At 40.6% G+C, this 17,360-nt stretch overlaps 1 protein-coding gene across 3 annotated transcripts in view; it reads left to right on the forward strand.

Moving 5' to 3' along the window:
• The window catches only part of EPHA3 (EPH receptor A3), a 171,788-nt gene that overhangs the window by 111,148 nt on the left and 43,280 nt on the right, over nucleotides 1–17,360 (forward strand). For all 3 annotated transcript variants that reach the window (XM_033053498.1, XM_033053496.1, XM_033053497.1), the window contains 2 exons: nucleotides 171–506; nucleotides 12,122–12,246. In XM_033053498.1, the coding sequence (XP_032909389.1) occupies nucleotides 171–506; nucleotides 12,122–12,246 (461 nt within the window). The remainder of the gene's footprint in view (nucleotides 1–170; nucleotides 507–12,121; nucleotides 12,247–17,360) is intronic.

Here is a 17,360-nt window from a genome sequence, read left to right on the forward strand (position 1 = left end):
TAGGTCTGTAAGCTAGTGGAATGTTTCAGGAGTCTCCACAGGAAGCAACCAGAAGAGTTTGGCTATTAATGTTTTTACTTTTGTATTCCTGCGCCCTCCTTACTCCCATTTGGGAGCATCCCTGGGGAGGAAATCTCATTCCCTGATGTCCCTGGTGTTCCCTTTGACAGGACCCCCCTCTGCCCCGAGGAACGTGATCTCCAACATCAACGAGACCTCCGTCATCCTGGACTGGAGCTGGCCTCTGGACACGGGGGGCAGGAAGGACGTCACCTTCAACATCGTCTGCAAGAAGTGCAGCGGGGGCAGCAGGGCGTGCGAGCCCTGCAGCGACAACGTGCGCTTCCTGCCGCGGCAGAGCGGGCTCACCAACACCACGGTGACCGTGGTGGACCTGCTGGCGCACACCAACTACACCTTCGAGATCGACGCCCTCAACGGCGTCTCGGAGCTCAGCACGCTGACCAGGCAGTTCGCTGCTGTCAGCATCACCACCAACCAGGCTGGTGAGTCTCTGCCTGCCCTCTCTCCTCTGCTTAAGGGTTTTGCTTGGATGGGTTCTGTGGTTTGCTCTGTGTTAACTTGAATATTCCTGTCGCTGTGGAGGCATGCAGACAGACACACGACATTTCAGAAGGCTGATGTCTGTTTATCACAACAGCCTGCTGTCTTTCATGCCCTCTACACATTTATACTTTGTTCATTGGTTACAACAGATCACCATAACATTAATTGGTGTAAAACCATCTCCACCTCTGTTTTTCACAAGACTTTCTAAAAATACTTTTCCCAGCTGCAGGTTTTCTCTCCCCATATCTCCTTCTTCTCTTCTTGGTGTCCAGGCCACCAGCCTTGATAAGATTCCTTTCAGAAATAACCCTTATTCATTAACCCTCTCTGGTGAGCCCCTCCACATATTCCTATAAAAGTAAAAGCAGAAACAAACCCACTGTGTGTTTCTGTCAAAGAACCTGGCAGCATGACTGTTATGATTAACTCCCAGCTCCCAGTTAATAGTCTCTAATAGCAGGCTCACAGGATTCCTTAGCCAGAATGTGTTTTATTAATAAAACCAGATTTTAATAAAACACTCATTTCAATAATGTCCAACATAAATTACTGTAGTAATCTTAGTGATTAATTTTGATTAAATAGAAGTGAAAAAAAGGCTTTGATGTTAGATACATAAAAAGCTAACATTAAATTAGAGAGGTTTAAAACAGCTTTTTTTTTTTCTCCTTTACATGTTGTCTCACCAGCTCTGAATTACTGCCAGCATGATGAGGGTGTGGAGCTGAATGCTGAATTAGATGGTGGTGTCACAGCTGATGGGGTACAAAGGGCTGCTCTCCTTCTGTGGGGACTGATGAAAGCCTTGGAGGCCCTGCAGGAGCAGGGCAGAGTGCCCTGGCTGTTGGATCACAGCCTTTGTCATCGCTGCACAGCTCTGCCATTTGACATGGCTCCACTTATCTGAAAGTTGTGAAGAATCCAGACTCTTCCCTGGCATTTGGTTAGGTGTAAAATTTTTAGGAGCAGTGTTTGCCAGTGAAGAGAGAACCTAGATGCTGAAATTTCTGTGGTTGTGCTCCGTGCAGCTTCCATCAGGAGGCTTTGAACAGAAAGCACACATGTGTTCAGTAAGCCTCCTCCCACAGCCTCCCATCCCACACCATGTCCCCAAAATCCTCCCAGTTCTGTCTCCCTGAAGGCACAGACAGGTTAACATTGTTCTAAGCAGGCATCCTCCTGGTGGGCTGTGTTATTGCAATGTTTTTCACCATAGAGGGTGTATGTTTTCTCCTTAAATCACAGATCAGCTGTAGTGGGAGGCATAAAAATATGAGAATGGGCTATTTCCTGACCCCAGTCACTACATTTCCCAGTGCTCTGGGGGGCTGTCTAACTGTGCAGGAGGCAGGCAGAAGTGAATCTACCCAGCTCAGCTCTGGAACTGCATTTTATGTCCATTCAATCTGTTATTGTTATAGTTCACTGCTTGGATTTTAGGATCAGGGACTTGGAGCATCCTTGTTGGGTTGCCCTTTTTTCTTCTGTTTCCTTTCTCAGAGGTGTTGCCTTTCAGCCTGTTCATCACCTGAGGACAGTCCAAAAAAATAAACTGTCCAGGATCAGGGAAGTCCTTTCTCTGCAGTGTGCTTCCCTAGGGCCCAGAGCTGCTGCCTTTGCACTACAAGGTGGATTTTGTTTTGGTTTTGTTCCCAGTACGTGGGATGTGGCAAACTCAAAGCATTTCTGGCAATAGCAGCTCTGTGCCCTGTAACCCACTGTAATTATTTTCTTTTTTATGCATAACCCATTTTTTCTTTAAGTACATTTAGGTGGGTTAGTACAGGCTTAATTGTGCTATCTCTTGATCATGCCAGTTGGTTTACTGTACTAGAATTCCCTTAGAAGCTCTGCTAGTTGTTAAAATTAGACCTTAAGTATGTATATAAGAGGTCTCTTAAAGTATAATTATGGAAATATAATTTGTCTTGCATTCCCTCGCTGGTCAGATCACAAAAAGGGAGAGACCAGAAGCACATTTTTAGCTCTGTAAGGTCTAGAATTCTGTCCCAAGAGAGCTTTTCTACAGCTTTATCCTTAATTTCCATGTACCATATCCAAATGGGTCTGGGTTGCCATGAGGGGTCGCAAATCCAGGTTAGACCAGAGGGGCAGAGCAAGCAGAAAGAGCCAAATGAAAACCCTGTGGAGGGTAGATGGGAACAAGAGGGTCAAGTCTATGCCCCTCTTTTTGCAACAACATTTTCCTGGCAGCTGCTCCACATCAATCTGGATATTCTGTCTCAAAACACCAACTCTGCATGTGTGTCTTCCTGAACTCTTACCCCTTCCATTATTTCTGATGATTCAGTGTTCGTGCTTCCAGCAAAATTATTATTAACATCAAAGTTCAGTGAAAATAATTAAATTTTCCGTATTTTCCCAATCTAGTCATGCCAATCCCCAAAAATTTTCGTTTTTTTTTTTTTTTTCCCTAATACCTCAGTCCTTTACTGCATTGATAATAGAATAGATTGTTTTCTTTTGATCACTACAAGCACCCTGTAGCAGCTTTACATGGAGCTGAGTTCTTAAGGACTTAAGGCCTTTTAACCCAAGGTCTCAACAGTGCAGCTGCAAAAGGTGGTAGCAGCTAAATTCAGCTACAATAAGGCAATGTCAACACCAAACCAATTCCAAAGAGTTTTGTGCTGTCACATACCCTGGCATCAGCAGAGGAACAGAGGGGACAAGTTGTAACAAGAGACTTCTTCACATTCTGTCCCCACACAATTCAGGCAGGATGCAGACAGGTGCCAAAAGTGAATAAATGAGAGAATAAAGAGGAGTCTCTGCAGAGGAAACACAGAAGGCTTTTTATGGCCTAGATTTTGGCTAGAAATGACAGTGTTTTCCTAATAACTGTAGAAAGTGATTATGCTTCTCAGTTGAGAGCCTAAAAGTGGCTAACCCTGAGTTTTGGCCTCTCCACGGGTCAGCTGTGCACCTGTGAAATTCTGATTCCTTTCTCTGTCAGGAACTTTTCCTAGAGGAAGCTCAGAGAGCAGCCACCCCTGCATCCAAACTGAGGCATCTCATGCAAAGCTACATTATAAATAATAACAAAACCCCAGACCTGCCTTATATCACCTCAAGCTTCCCTAGACAAGCAGTAGTTTGATTATCTGCAGTCTCCTCATTTTATACTCCTAAAAGCCAGGAAGCAGAACAAGCCATGTAACTTCTTTAATCATCTTGCTTAATCTTTGAACCCAGGCATGAAAAGCCATAGGAAATCAGCTTGTTTAAGGAGAAGGTAACTAATAACTACAGAGTTTTTGCAAGAGGCCAGGATGAAAATGATTTTTAAAAAATAACCTTGAGAACAAAAGTAGCCATTAGATAGAGAACCAAGGATCATTAGGAGTGTTGAAGGGCAGACAAGACTGGTTTGCAGTTTCCTGCTCTCCCTGTGCCATTGAAAATTCCAAGCCATATGGTAATTTCAGCTTGGAGGGATAAACATTTACAATGGAGAGAGAACCAGTCCATTTTTCAGTCCTGTTTTAAGTAGAGACTTCTGTGGCTCCTTGGAAGGCTTGTTAAAACCTCCTCAGAACCAGAATTTTATTTGACTGAAATCTCAGGCTTCAAGGGAGTAAGTTCAGCCCCAAGCTTTGTTTCAGTGTATGCATTTGATTATTTGCAGGTACTTTGATGCTATTTCTGTGCTCAGCCCCCACTGCACTGTCTTCAGCAGCTCACAAATGATGTGTGATGCTCCCTGTTTAAATAAAATCCATATTTAGAGAGGGTTGTGTGCACTTTACAACCTATATCCCAAGGCAAGTCCCTTAAGTACATCTGTCTTTTAAGAGAGACAATTTGAGAGAGGCACAGATGTTTGGGGGATGATATATTTCTTTCTTTCCCTATGGCCCTTATAAAAAGGACAAGAAGATAGACTTATTAAAAGTGAGCTAATGACATGATGTAGGGAGTCTCTGGTTCACTGACTGTTATTACAGCTGTGCCCCATTACGTACTGAATACCTAGGACATGCTTGTTTTCCTGAATGACATTTATCTTTTGAGTTTCAAACATTCCTGGCATAAATAAAGATTTTACGCTCTTCAAATGTGTTTTACAGTTCAGCCCAGAGGCTATTCAAGGATCATTTTAACTCAATAAAACTCCTTTAGGGATATAAAAGGGAAGTGTTTTAACAATGTCACTCCATGCATAGCCTGTTATTAGCTAGAGATGTTCTGCCTGCAAAGGCTTTGATCCCCTTTCCCCTGAACAGCCAAGGAAGCTCTGCCAAGGCTTCAAAGGCTGTGACACACCTTGGGCTCCTCAGTGTGTGCTCAGTCCTCATGTGAACGCTCCTGACCTGGCAGAAAGTTCCCAGGTGAACTTTGTGCCTCTGAGAGTTTTTCAGAGCTTTCAGTCTGTTTTTCTACAGATCAGGGCGATATTTCCTTCAGCAGCCAGTGGATAATGGTTTTCTCTGCTTGCTTCTGTTAGTCTTTCTCATTTAGTGTCTTAGTTTGGTACAAGAGTAAAAATGAAGAAGTGTAGGTAAGGAGGATGCTTAGTCCTCTGTTAATAATAAACTTCAGACTTCTGTCTCTCTCTGTTACCTGTGCTGGCATTCTCAGTAAGCACTGAGGGAAATTGTGTTCCTCTTGATTGTAAGCAGAGCTATCAATCTGCTTTTTGAAGTAATTCCCTCTAGGCAATTTGCAAGCTGGGGACAGATAGGAAAAATTGTTTCTTTAGGATTTGGGGACTATTTCTGCAATGGGAATTATGAATGTAATAAGTGTCAGCTTCTGCAGAAAAAAGTCTTCTTTTTAGCATTTCTTTTTGGTAAACTATATCTCTATGTATATTTTTTTAAATGTTTTAAATTAAAAAAAGAATGAAATCATCTCCAAATCCAAAAGCATGTTAAAGATGTCAGCACCTTTCAAGTCTTTTTTCTTAGAGGTTCTTTCCTGATGAACCTCCACAAAAGCAATTCTTCCAAATAACAGGGAAAAGAACTTTGAGAGATGTTGTTTCTTTTCACAGTGTGTTCTGACCAGGTGGAAGAGGCTTTCTGACAGAACAGTTCAGGATCTCTTGGTGATTACTTAAAAGGAAAGAACATATTTTGTATCATAAGTTACTTATTTGAGGGAGATTGTCTTCTCCAATTTTGAATAATGACTTTTTCAGAGTTCTTAAGTATATTCTTACATTGGGCATGGGATTTCTCTGGTGGAGGAAATAATCAAATTATCACAGAAAGGGAAAGCCTGCTCAGCACCTGAATGTTGATGTTGTGAGCATGGTGAATAAATTCCTCTTTCTGAGCACTTCACACCAGGAAATGTGAGGCTCTAAAATCCCCAAAGGTAATGTAACAAAGGGGTAGGGAAGGCAAAGAAAAACAGTTTATTTAAACTGATAGGGTCTTAACACATTCAGTGAAAAATATGAACTATTGCAAAGCTCCCACCATCAGCACCTCAACAGAGAGCAGAAAGAATAACATTTGTGTTGTGAGTACCTTTGGGATGAATCCTTATGAAAGCACATCCAGCATTTGTCTCCTCTCTGAAATAACAGCTGGGAATGCCACAGCACCATAATTTTCACTTTCTGAAGTGAGTAGTGCCTTGTGCAGCCTGATCCTCCCCAAATGGACATGGCATTTCCATGACTTATTATACATGTGTTAAGCACATGAGCAAATCAAATGCTTTGTTTGCTCTGGGGAAAGCATTTGCTATCTCTTATTAAAAGAGGGAGAAGCAAGAGCATGATTGCGCTACACTTAATGACGTTTTCTTTTAATTTAGAATTTATTTGTAAAAGTGAGAAATGATCTCTGATAATCACTTGTCCAGTGACAGCTGCTGCCCAGAAGGTTGCCTTTCCCTGCACTTGAGAGGGAAATCAAGCAGCTGCCTTTTGGTGTAATTCCTGCTGAAGCTGCTTGTTTCCCCTTTCCAGTTCCCTGCAGTCTTTCTTCCACAGCACCTGTGAAATGCCTGCAGCCACTCTGGAGTCTGTAACCACAGGCTGGAGCCTTTCACAGATGCATTTGGGCACTTCTGCCATAATGCAGGCAGTCATCCATTAGAACAGCCATGAACAAACCAGTTTTAATCTTTTCCCCGCTGTTTCTGGGAGAAACGTGCCCAGCTTTGTTTCATCCAATGGCAGCCTGCTTGTGCTTGCCTTTGTAGTTTTGTCCTGTTTCTTTCCTTCCACGTTTTGACTTGTGCAAAAGTGATCTTGACAGCCCTTCTCCCAGAAACTGGGAGCCTTTTCACCCTCTTCCTTATGATGGGATCCTCCCAGGATCCAGCCTGGGGCTGGTGTGAGGGATGAGTGGAGTCCCTGATGCACATCACCTTTGGGCTGCTGGTCACCCAGGGATGTCACAGAATCAGGTGGCATTTTACAGCCCAGGTCATAAAAAGAGAGTGAGCCTGCTCCAGCTCAAGGAGAAGGTGCAGGAGGCCAAACACAGGCACTGTGCTGGTTTAACTACGTGTCCTGGAGATTAAAGGGCAAAGGGCTGTGCCTGCACGTGCCTTGAAGTGGTGGAGAGCTGTATCTGGAGGGTTGAGCAGGTTTCCAAAGAGTTGTTAAAGTGGGACTGTTTCCTCCTCCTCCTGCCTCCTGGGAGGAACCTGGGGACCTTCTTGGAGTGTGCCTGTGGAATGGGGCTTCTTGCTTCAGCACGACCCTGCAGCAGTGCTTAACAGAGAAGGTGAGTAGGAGTGCAGCCAGAGAGGGCTGAAAGCAGAGCAGGTCCTGCTTTCTGTGAGCAGGCTCCTGTCCTACACCCCTCTACCCTAATCCACAGAATAGGTGCTGGAGGTGTCAAAGATTCCAGGTACAAGCAGAGCTGTTCACAGACTTCTTGTTAATGTGATTATGTCATGGAGCTGTGACATCATTGCACTGATTTGCAGATCAGTACTTGGGACTCCTACGAATTGAATTGTGGAATTGATGTTAACCCAAAGGTAAAAACCCCAGGTGCTGGGTGGTTTTGCATGAATCAAAATGTGTGTGTGGAGCAGTGCCAGACCCAGCACCATGGTAAGTTCTGTCGTGTCCTGACTCCAGTGTCCCAGAGAAACTGCCTCCAAGTGAGAGATCAGTTTGTTCATTCAAACACTGGTATTTCTACTTTGGATTGTTTTGTGGTTTGGATGCTGGTCCTCTAAGACTGGCAGATTTAGGTTTGAGTCCCAGTGGATCCTACTGTCAGAGAATGCAGATTTAATTTTCAGGTTATGATCTTTATTTACTGCTCTTGTTCCACGTTACCTCCTGGGGGCATCACAGACATTAAAGCAAATTTATAGGTTGTATCAGATTACAGTATTATGATTAGATAATAAAAGCATCAGTTTTCTAAAGAAAGAAAAAGGAACAAGCTTTCCATTTGTTCAGTAGGGCAGAAGTTAAAAATTAAGTAATACAGTCAATTCTGCTCAGTCACCATCTTTCAGCATAGTTTGGGATATCCTAGGCAAAGCATGTTTTACTCTCTTTTGTAAGCAAAAGCTGGAAGTGAGCTGTGAGTCGTTTTGGAATTAAATCCTTTCCTAAAATTTAATTTGTGACCTAGAAACCTAAGCCAGGAACAATAGGACTCTAAATGTTTCAGCAGTTGTATACATGTGCCTTCGCAGAGTTAATACTGAGCTCTCCCTGTCACAGGACAGGGAATTTTCTTTCAGTGCATTTATACATCTGTAAGCCAGTCACATATGAAAACAATAACCAAGGAATAAGGAAAAAGTCAATAAGGAAATTTATATATAGCTGCTATTAAACTGGAGGAAAACAAATCATCTGTTGGGGTCAGTTTCAGTGGGAAATCAATTTGAGCAGAGTTTTATTGTCGTCTCTGCAGATCCTTCATGTTATTTGCTTGCACCTTTAATAGTCCTGACTGAGGAGGTTTTTACACTTGAGCCTAAGCTCCCTGAATCATTGTGTTTGTTACCTTTTCAACATCCACATTCCCAGTTGTCACAAATGCTACCTAACAACACCGAGTGCTCCAAGTGTGTTTCCCCTCTCAGCTCCAGGGAGTTTCCAGGGTTCCTGTTAAGGGCTTGAAGCAGTCAGGCTGCAGTGCCAGACAGATTCTGACCATGGGATGTGCAAAAATGCCTCTCTGTGCATTACATGGGACTGCTGAGGCTAAAACTCTTCACATATGTCCATACATATCTGGAAGTTAGTAAAAAAAACCCAGCTCTTATTCAAGAAGTTGACTACTAATACATGAATCAAAATATTTCTAAAAACATAAATACCTAGAGGCATATGAGAAATGGGATTAATTAACAAATCACTGAAACATCATCTTAGCCTGGAAAAGTACTCTCCTTAAGTTTTATCTTGAAATCCAAGTTTTCGAAATGGGGTGCTAATTTAACTTTTGCATTCCTGTTGATACTTTCATATAGTTTTAAAAATTTCAGTTAATCAAAAAAAAACTTTCTAAAGTCTCATTATTTGCTAACCCAGAGTGCAAACTTTGTTTTGTCAGAGAGAGCTCTAGAATTAAGATAGAAATTTCATTTTTGATTTTCAATTTAAGATAGAAAAATAATGGAAATTCGATGAAAAATGGCTGTTCTAAATACCATGTATTTCTCTTCCTTTTTGTATCCTAATTTTGAATTTTAGCTCATCCTATAGTGTTTATTTAATTCTCTGCAGAAAACTCTTGATTCTTTCTTCCTCTATGGAAGACTAAAGGCTAAAAGCATTGCTGCACATGGTGATGCCTTCACTGTTTTATGGTTTATAATGTTAACTGCTTTTACTTTGATTTTTCTCTTTGCTGGATTTTCAGCCACTTCCAATTAAACAGTAAAATACAGTAACTGGGCTTCTCCAATGTTACAAAATGGAAATTAAGGCTGACTTCTGCTTAGAAAGTATATAGAACAGAGCTTATTAAGTTTTACATTGTATTCTGAGGATGTGTAAAAAAGAAATTAATTAAGTGGTCCAAATGTCAAGTTATTTCTCCAAACTACACTCCAGCCCTGAGTTGGACCCATATTCAGGTTTTCGTAACTCTTACTGTATCCTAAATTCATTGGTTGCAGTAGAGTTTTAAGCATAAACTTGGAAGTTATCTGAACAATCTATTTTCTTTAATTGGCTTCAAGACTTCCAATACTTTTCAATCTCACCTGTCTAACAGGTATAGCAAAAAAACCTGTGACAGTCCAGCTTGCCACAGACCAGCAAAGGAAGGTTCTGTGCTGGGAATTTTCTCCATTCTATCTCACCTTGGTGTAGCTGAAGCATTTTGTTGCCCTGGTTATTTATCTCCCTCCCTGAGCCCATGCAGTGGGATGCTGGCTCTTCCAGACACTCTGGATGTCTCATTTCTGAGCAGCCTTGGGAACCCTAGGGATTAGGGAAGGTGTATGAATGTTTTATAATGTTATTGATAACTGCAGAGCAGATGTTTTCTAATGAACTGCTGTGAGATAAGTTACTGGTAGCATCTGCAGAGATGTGTGCGAATGAGCTCAAAATAATTAATACTGCGTTAGAAGAAAGCTTTTTTTAAAAGTTTATCTGTATTGGAGCATGCAAGATTGTTTCAGCCTGCCCTGAGAATCTGTTAGAGCAAAATTACCATAATTTATTAGGGGAAAAGCCATTTCTGTTAATCATATATTAATTATTCATAAAATCAGTATTAATTTTACCTTAATGGGAAGTGTTACCAGCTGGGTGCTGGGCCTGACAATCTATTCATGTACACAAAAAAAAAAAGGAAAAAGAGAGAGATAAATAACTTGACTTAAAAAGAAGACATAAAAATGACTTAGGAGAGCATAAAAGCAGCACGTATGGATATATGGGTTCCCATGGAGCTGGCTGCAGCAGGGAAGTTCAGCCTGCTAAGCACTTTGTGTTTTGGCTCTGGCACTGGTTTGTGGAATTCAAGTGGAATTGCTGAAGGGTGTTTGTTGCAGAGAAGTCCTGTTTACGTCTTCCAAATTGATTTTAGGAATTCGAATTTGGGATAAATTCCTCCTGCTGGAAGGAAAAAAAAATTGCCAGTATGTTGTGAACTGTGTGAAATGTGAAAATGCTGTTCAGAGGATGTGTTCAGCCTGGAATGAACATGAAAAAGTGGATCATCCACTCTATTAAAGGAGGATTTCAATATTTAGGTTATGATTTGGGATTAGAAAGTATATTATGCTACAAGTTTAGCAAAATCAAATGCAGAATGAATTTTCAAAAACTTATTATAATTGAAACCTTTCTTTTTCTTTCATTCTCTTCTCTGTTTTTTAATTCCTTTTTTTCCTTTCCTTTTCTTTCTTTTTTTTTTTTTTAATCCTGACTATTGAAAGTTCTTTTGCAAAAATGAAAACCCAAACAGAAAGGGCAAGCATGCAATGCCTGTAAAGTGCAGCTAGTTTTATATGACCAATAAAAGCTTCAGAGGATTCAGCTGATGCTAAATTGTTGAGATCAGCTCTAGAGCCTTTTTATTAGGACAGCAAATGTTGAACTTATAAACAGATTTTATTTACATGTTAAGATAAAAGGCTGTTTATTAGTAAAACTTTTTTTTTAAATGACAGTTACAACCTTCAGTGTGTGATCTGTAAAATATAATCTGATTAATTTTGGCCAAAGCCATGGAAGAGAAGCATTTGGAGTGGGAATTCAACCCAAAAGAAACAAAACAAAATCATTTTAAAAAATTGCACAGCTTTCAGTGAGTCCAGAAAACCCAGACCTGGTCTTGGAACAACTTACGGATCTGGGTGGTCTAAAACTGAACCAATGTTCAAGAATCCTAAGTAATTATGATTTTTTTATGGGTGTGTTTAACATTGATATTATTTCCAAGTTGTGGGTGGTGGGTGAACCTTGGTATGCAATCAGTTGTCATGCTTAACCCTGATCAATGCACATAAAAAAATTTACATTATTTTGCAGTCTAGATTTTTCTTTTTCACTCATTTTCATTTTCAAAGCAATGTGGTGAAAACGAAGTGTGTATGGGAACAATTTTCTTCGGGAGAACTTAGCAAATAATGATGCCAAAGGGGCTGAACGTGCTGATGGTTATTTCCAGCCATGAGAACCAGGAGCTCCTTGTACCTAATGCATCCCAGCACCCTTTTGGAGTTCCCTACCAAAATGTTATCAGAGTTCTGCTGGGTCTGGTGATGGTAATGCCTCAGCATTATAACAAACAGGTAGCGCTCCGCGTTTCCATCCGCTGAATATATTTCATTGCTTACACTGTAGTAGCAGATCAAAACCATCTGCTGCCTTGCCACCAGTGCTCCAGCAGAGGAGAAAATCTCAGCTCATTTTCCCTGAGGCTGGGGTGCTCCAAGGCAGGAGGAGCAGGGCTGCAATCCAGCTGCTGGTGCGGGGCCAGAGCTTTGCTCGGAGCGGGTTCGATGGAAACCGCGCTCTTTGCCAAGAGCTCTACGGAGATAAACCTGGCTTGCTTCTCAGATAAACCCAGCTTGCTTCTCAGATAAACCCAGCTTGCTTCTCTCCCTGCCCTCCCCTCCACCCCCTCTGCAGCTCCATCCCCCATCACGGTCATAAGGAAGGACAGGACGTCCAGGAACAGCGTGTCCCTCTCCTGGCAGGAGCCCGAGCATCCCAACGGGATCATCTTGGACTACGAGGTCAAATACTATGAAAAGGTGGGAAGATCAAAGGGGAGGGGTTTGTCCCAGCAATGCTGTGATCAAATCGTTGCATCTTGCCTTGTTCAGGATTCAGAAATGCTCGGTTCCTTCAGTCTTGCCAAGTGTTGGAACTGCTCGATTTTTGGTAAGGAGAGCATCAGGAAATACAAAGTGAAATCACTGTGCTATTTACCAAGCTCATCCCCACAACACAAAGTCATGCAGTCTATATGTAATTCCTTTCTTTTCCCACTTTCTTGACTAAAAATTTCCTATTATGCTGTTCTATCCTGCTGTCAGTGTCCATACACTTACGAGCATCTTTTCCATGAAAATTATTTGGAAAATGTTGGCTGGCCTCTTGGACTGGTTTGCACTGTGAAAGTTCTTTCTGTTAGCAACAGAATTCTTCATAAATTGTAAGCAAATGAAAGAAAATCTACCTTCTGCCTTTTATTGACATTTTCTTTTATTTACAACTGTTTCTTTAGGCATCCTATAGAGATCTATATTTAGCAAAGAAAAGTCTTTGTAATAGAATGTTTTTAAGAGGTGTTACTGGTAGAATTGAAAAGACCATAAATTGCCATGGAGATTGAGAAGTGTGGTATTAGCCATTTTTTGGTAGATCTACTGATAGTTCTGTTTGATATATTGCTCCTGGATTTTCAAAATTAACGAACTTTGAAAAACATGCCAGAATTCTGGTTTAACTGAGCATTTGCTAACAGTCTTCATATCTAATAATTAGGCTTATATTTCATACATACCAGAGAAGATATAATGATAACATCCTCTAAAAAATGCTGTTAAAAGTACTCCATGAGTATTCAGTTAAATTTTAGAATTTTTTTTTCATGGAGCTTTGGAGTGAGACAGTGTTGGTAGTTCACACCTGATCCTCATATCCTCATATGAAGAGGATCAGAAGGCTGGATGCTGAAAAGATTTCTCCCGAATTTATATAATCTGATTTTGGGAAGAGGTTTTTTTTGGTGAGCACTTGAACCTTCAAAGACCTTGGTAAAAATCTAAATATGCCTCGTGCTAGAGATAATGGGAGAAAAAGAAATCATCCAAAACATTTCCACTCAGTCTCACTTAATGGGGACTTCCACGTTGCTTTTTTTTTTTATTATTTTTTTTTAATTGGGACAGGATAAATTTCAGATATCCCCAGGAAAGCAGGGCTCCATCACATGTATCAGGGATTTGGGAAGACAAATGCTATCACTCCAGGTGTCCCCCTCTTCCTTCTTGTTCCCCAGCCTTTCCTCTTTGGAAAGGTGTAAGAGGCCTTGACACTGTAACCACTGCTCAGCAATAACAAAAATATCTCTGTGTTATCAAACCTGTCTGTTATCAGTGCAATTCCCAAAGCCACATCTAAATACTGTGAAGAAAATTAATTCTACCCCAGCCAAAAACAGCACAGGTGATCTCTGGGGTTTTACTAGCCCCAAAGGGAGAGATTTTTTTTCCCCTGCAGTGTGTATTCAGTTAATTTTCATTAAATCACCAATAAGTTTTATGTGTGTTGGTTTGGGATGTTTTGCTCATCTTTCCACACCAAAATTGGGGTTTTCTGTTGGAGAAAATTGCTGTCCAGTGCTGTTTTCTGCACAGACAGAACATGCAGCTCCTGCTCCCACCGGGTGCATCCACTCTCAGGGAGCAATTGGTTGTCAGGAGACAGCTTTATAAGACAACCCACCAGTCCTAGGAGGCTGATCTTGCACATGTGTTTCTCCCCTTTGAAGTCTGTGATCAAGAGTTCCTATGCACCAGACAGTTTTCTTAAACCAGGGAGCCAAGTGCTTGACAATGGGAGCTGGACCCTCTAGAGCCAAAGGCTTTTAAAAAGCCAACCTTCTGGCACCAGCGTTTTTAATGTGTGCTCTGCAGCCCCTTGGGGAGTCAGAAGCCTATTCCTCAGGGTTTGTGAGGGGAAAACAATTCTGTAAAGCAAATCTGTTGTCAGGAGACTTGAATCTATGGATTTCTATGCTTTGCAAATTATAATAGGTACAAAACTAATTCTCTGATAGAATTACCTGGGGCCAGAGCAGCTCATCCACAATTGGTACTCTTCATTCCTCCACTTTGGGAAGATGCTACTTTTCAGTCTGGGATCTCTAAGCATGCTTCCTTCCCTCCTCTTTTAAAAGGAGAGGTTTCTTTTCAAACTGGTCCAGTCCATTTGATTTTCTGCTTCAGAAATCATCTTGGTTGTGCTCATCAGAAAATCCACTGCTGCTAAGTGGAAATAAACCCTTCAGAGTCAGCAAATCTGGGTTTTTCTCCTGACAAGTCATACCTGATTGCTGGTAGATGATTTAGGTTGAGCCATCCTTTTTCATCCTGCTTGTTTTCAGTTGATATGTTTTTTGTCATCTCTTAGAAATTAAAAAACAGAGCATTAATGGAGCAATGCAGGTCAGCCCAATTCTGTCATACATCTTGTTCGTGACATTGTTTTGCTAAGCTGGTCTTAAGGTATTTAGCATATTACAAGAGATTTGGAATAAAAAAATGCAATGTCATATATCTAAATTATAATATCTTGTAGTTTTTTTCTCATGGATTATTGTCATAAAATATGTGAAATACATTCAGTTTCTCAAGGGTAGTTAATTAATCTGCTCATTTGGGTTTTTTTCACCAGTAATTGCCTTTGTGTAGCCTAAAGAGCAGAACTTTATATGTGTCTAAAGAAATTAGTAGCTACAGCTTTAGGAAACTATTTTAACTCTTTGGAATTAATCAGAATGGCCTGGGTTGGAAGGGACCTTTAAGGTTATCCAGTTACAATCCCCTGCTATAGGCAGGGATAATTTCCAAAATTTCCACTATCCCAGGTTGTCCAAAGCCCCATCCAACCAGGCTTTGAACACTTGATGAACTGAGTGGTCGTTTTTCAGAAGCAGTGTTTGGACTGGAACTGTATTTTTTGCAAAAAATTTTGGAGCTTTATTATGAAGCCCCAGTGAATATTTATTCAACACATTTAAAAGGAACAAAATCTTCTTTCAGAGGGAGACCATATGGAATTTTTAGGCATTTATTTTATGGTAAGGCATAACATTTTATGTTAAGTTAATGGTACTAAATGACACCTCAGTTTAGTTCATCCATATAATGCTGTGCTGAATTTTAAGTGTCTCAGCCATCAAAGTGCATAAACAACCAAACCATGTTTTTTTTTCTTTGCACAAGCCCTGTTCTTTGTTTCCTCCTTGTCCTTGTTCACATAATCATGTTCTCTTGAAGGAGTATCTTGTCATGTGAAGGTACAGGAAAAAGCCATCTCTTAAATACCACTCATAAACTATTAATTGTTTCAGCTAAATACGTGGCTTGCAATTAAGTCACGTACACTTTATTAAGATGGAGTCTTCTGCAAACAATGAGTGAAATTCAGCTGCAGGCTCATGTTGCTAAAATAGATTTGCTTTTGCCATCATAGGAGTTGTGAGATCATTGGTTACAACCAACACAGAGCTCTGCAAAGTGCATTATAAAAAAAGAAAAAGTGCATTATATTCAAATGCACTTTGTTAATTTTAAACTCTTATTATTCTGGCTGTAAATGCAGGTAGGCCATGAATACTGCACAAGACTTGTAGGAAATGTCACATCCATGAAGAGTTCACTTCTGGCAATAAGGGAAGCAGTGTCAGGACTGTGGCCTCCTCCCAGAAATGTCTAGTCAGGTTTTGGCCTCTCAAGAGCACATAAAGCTGATGGAAAAAATGTTTTTCCTTTTATGATACAAGCATTTTCTGTGCTTGTCTGGAAAAGGGCAGTACATTCACCCTTACTTGTACCACCACTATCAATTTTAAATGTCTCCAAAATATGTTTTTTGTAAAACAAAGCATGAAATTATAAAATGTCACTTGCAAATGAGACACTGACAGCAGAAAGATTTGCTTCCCAGCAAAGATTGTGTCTGGTAAGCTATGCAGAAATATTCAGGGAGAAATTGCTTTGTGCATCCAAGTTCAAATTTATCCTCAGAGTGTTTGGTTGAAGTTCTGCTTGGCAAAGACTGACTCTCCTTTTTGTGTATTCCTTCTGCCTATGGCAGCTATATTGCTGTATCTCTCAAGTTTTGCTTTATCCCTAAGAAAGATAAACTCAGGCTTTTATGTGGTGTTGCACTGATTTGATTACTAGTAACATAAAAAATGACTTACAAAATATGTGTGCAAAAAGCTTCCCATAAACTGAGATACCATGACATCCTCCATACCATTGTTTTAAAGGTTTATTTTCCAAGTTCCAGTGTGGATTATTAACAGACAGGGCCATGACTGTATTTTCCCTTGCACATATGTATCTGCACCAGAAGGAAATGTTTGCATTTCATAAAAGCAGCCTGAAGCGAGATCAAAATGAATGTCCAGTCATAGCATACACAAAAGATGTTGTGTTTTAAAGACAAGATTATTATGTCTTTGAAATTAAAATAGTTGCCTACATCCAGCTGAATGACAAGATAAGGAAAGCCTGCAAATTATAATACTAGGCCTTTGTTAGTTCAAAAATAAATAATTTTACACAAGCCTGTTGGCTCTTTAGAATGTCTTCCTGTAAATTTGCTCCCCTGAATTCAGAACAGAGAACTTTTTAGAGAAGTATTGGGAAACTCTGAGGAGGTCCAACACTGATTTCCTTTTTATTTTTACTGTGCAAAGAAAATGGGCCATGGTCAACATTTTTATAGTCATTCTTTGAAGACTGGGTCCAGCTCACCCTATCTGAGGTTTGGATTCTGGATGGTAAATTTTAGGTACAGGCTTAGCTGCTTAGCTTAGCTTTTTCCGGTTTCTTGTTTGGTTTTTTTTTCTTTTTTCTTTTCACTGTGATTTTTCATGAGCGTAAAGTTGAATATTACGTGGAGATTCTGGCAATTCCCCTAACTGTGGTATATAAATACTTCTGTTTCTCTATATCAAAGACTGCCAAGAACAGGGCACTTAGGCTTTCCCTAGCACCAAAGTGAGCAGTTTCTGATGTTCACCTACTAACCTGGCACATCCTGACTCTATTCCTGCAGACAGCACGGCAGGGCAGACACTCTGAAACAGCTCCAGTCGCCTGAACCTTACACCTGGAGGTGAAAT

This window comes from Catharus ustulatus, chromosome 2, assembly GCF_009819885.2.
Source record: "Catharus ustulatus isolate bCatUst1 chromosome 2, bCatUst1.pri.v2, whole genome shotgun sequence".
Lineage (NCBI taxonomy): Eukaryota > Metazoa > Chordata > Aves > Passeriformes > Turdidae > Catharus > Catharus ustulatus.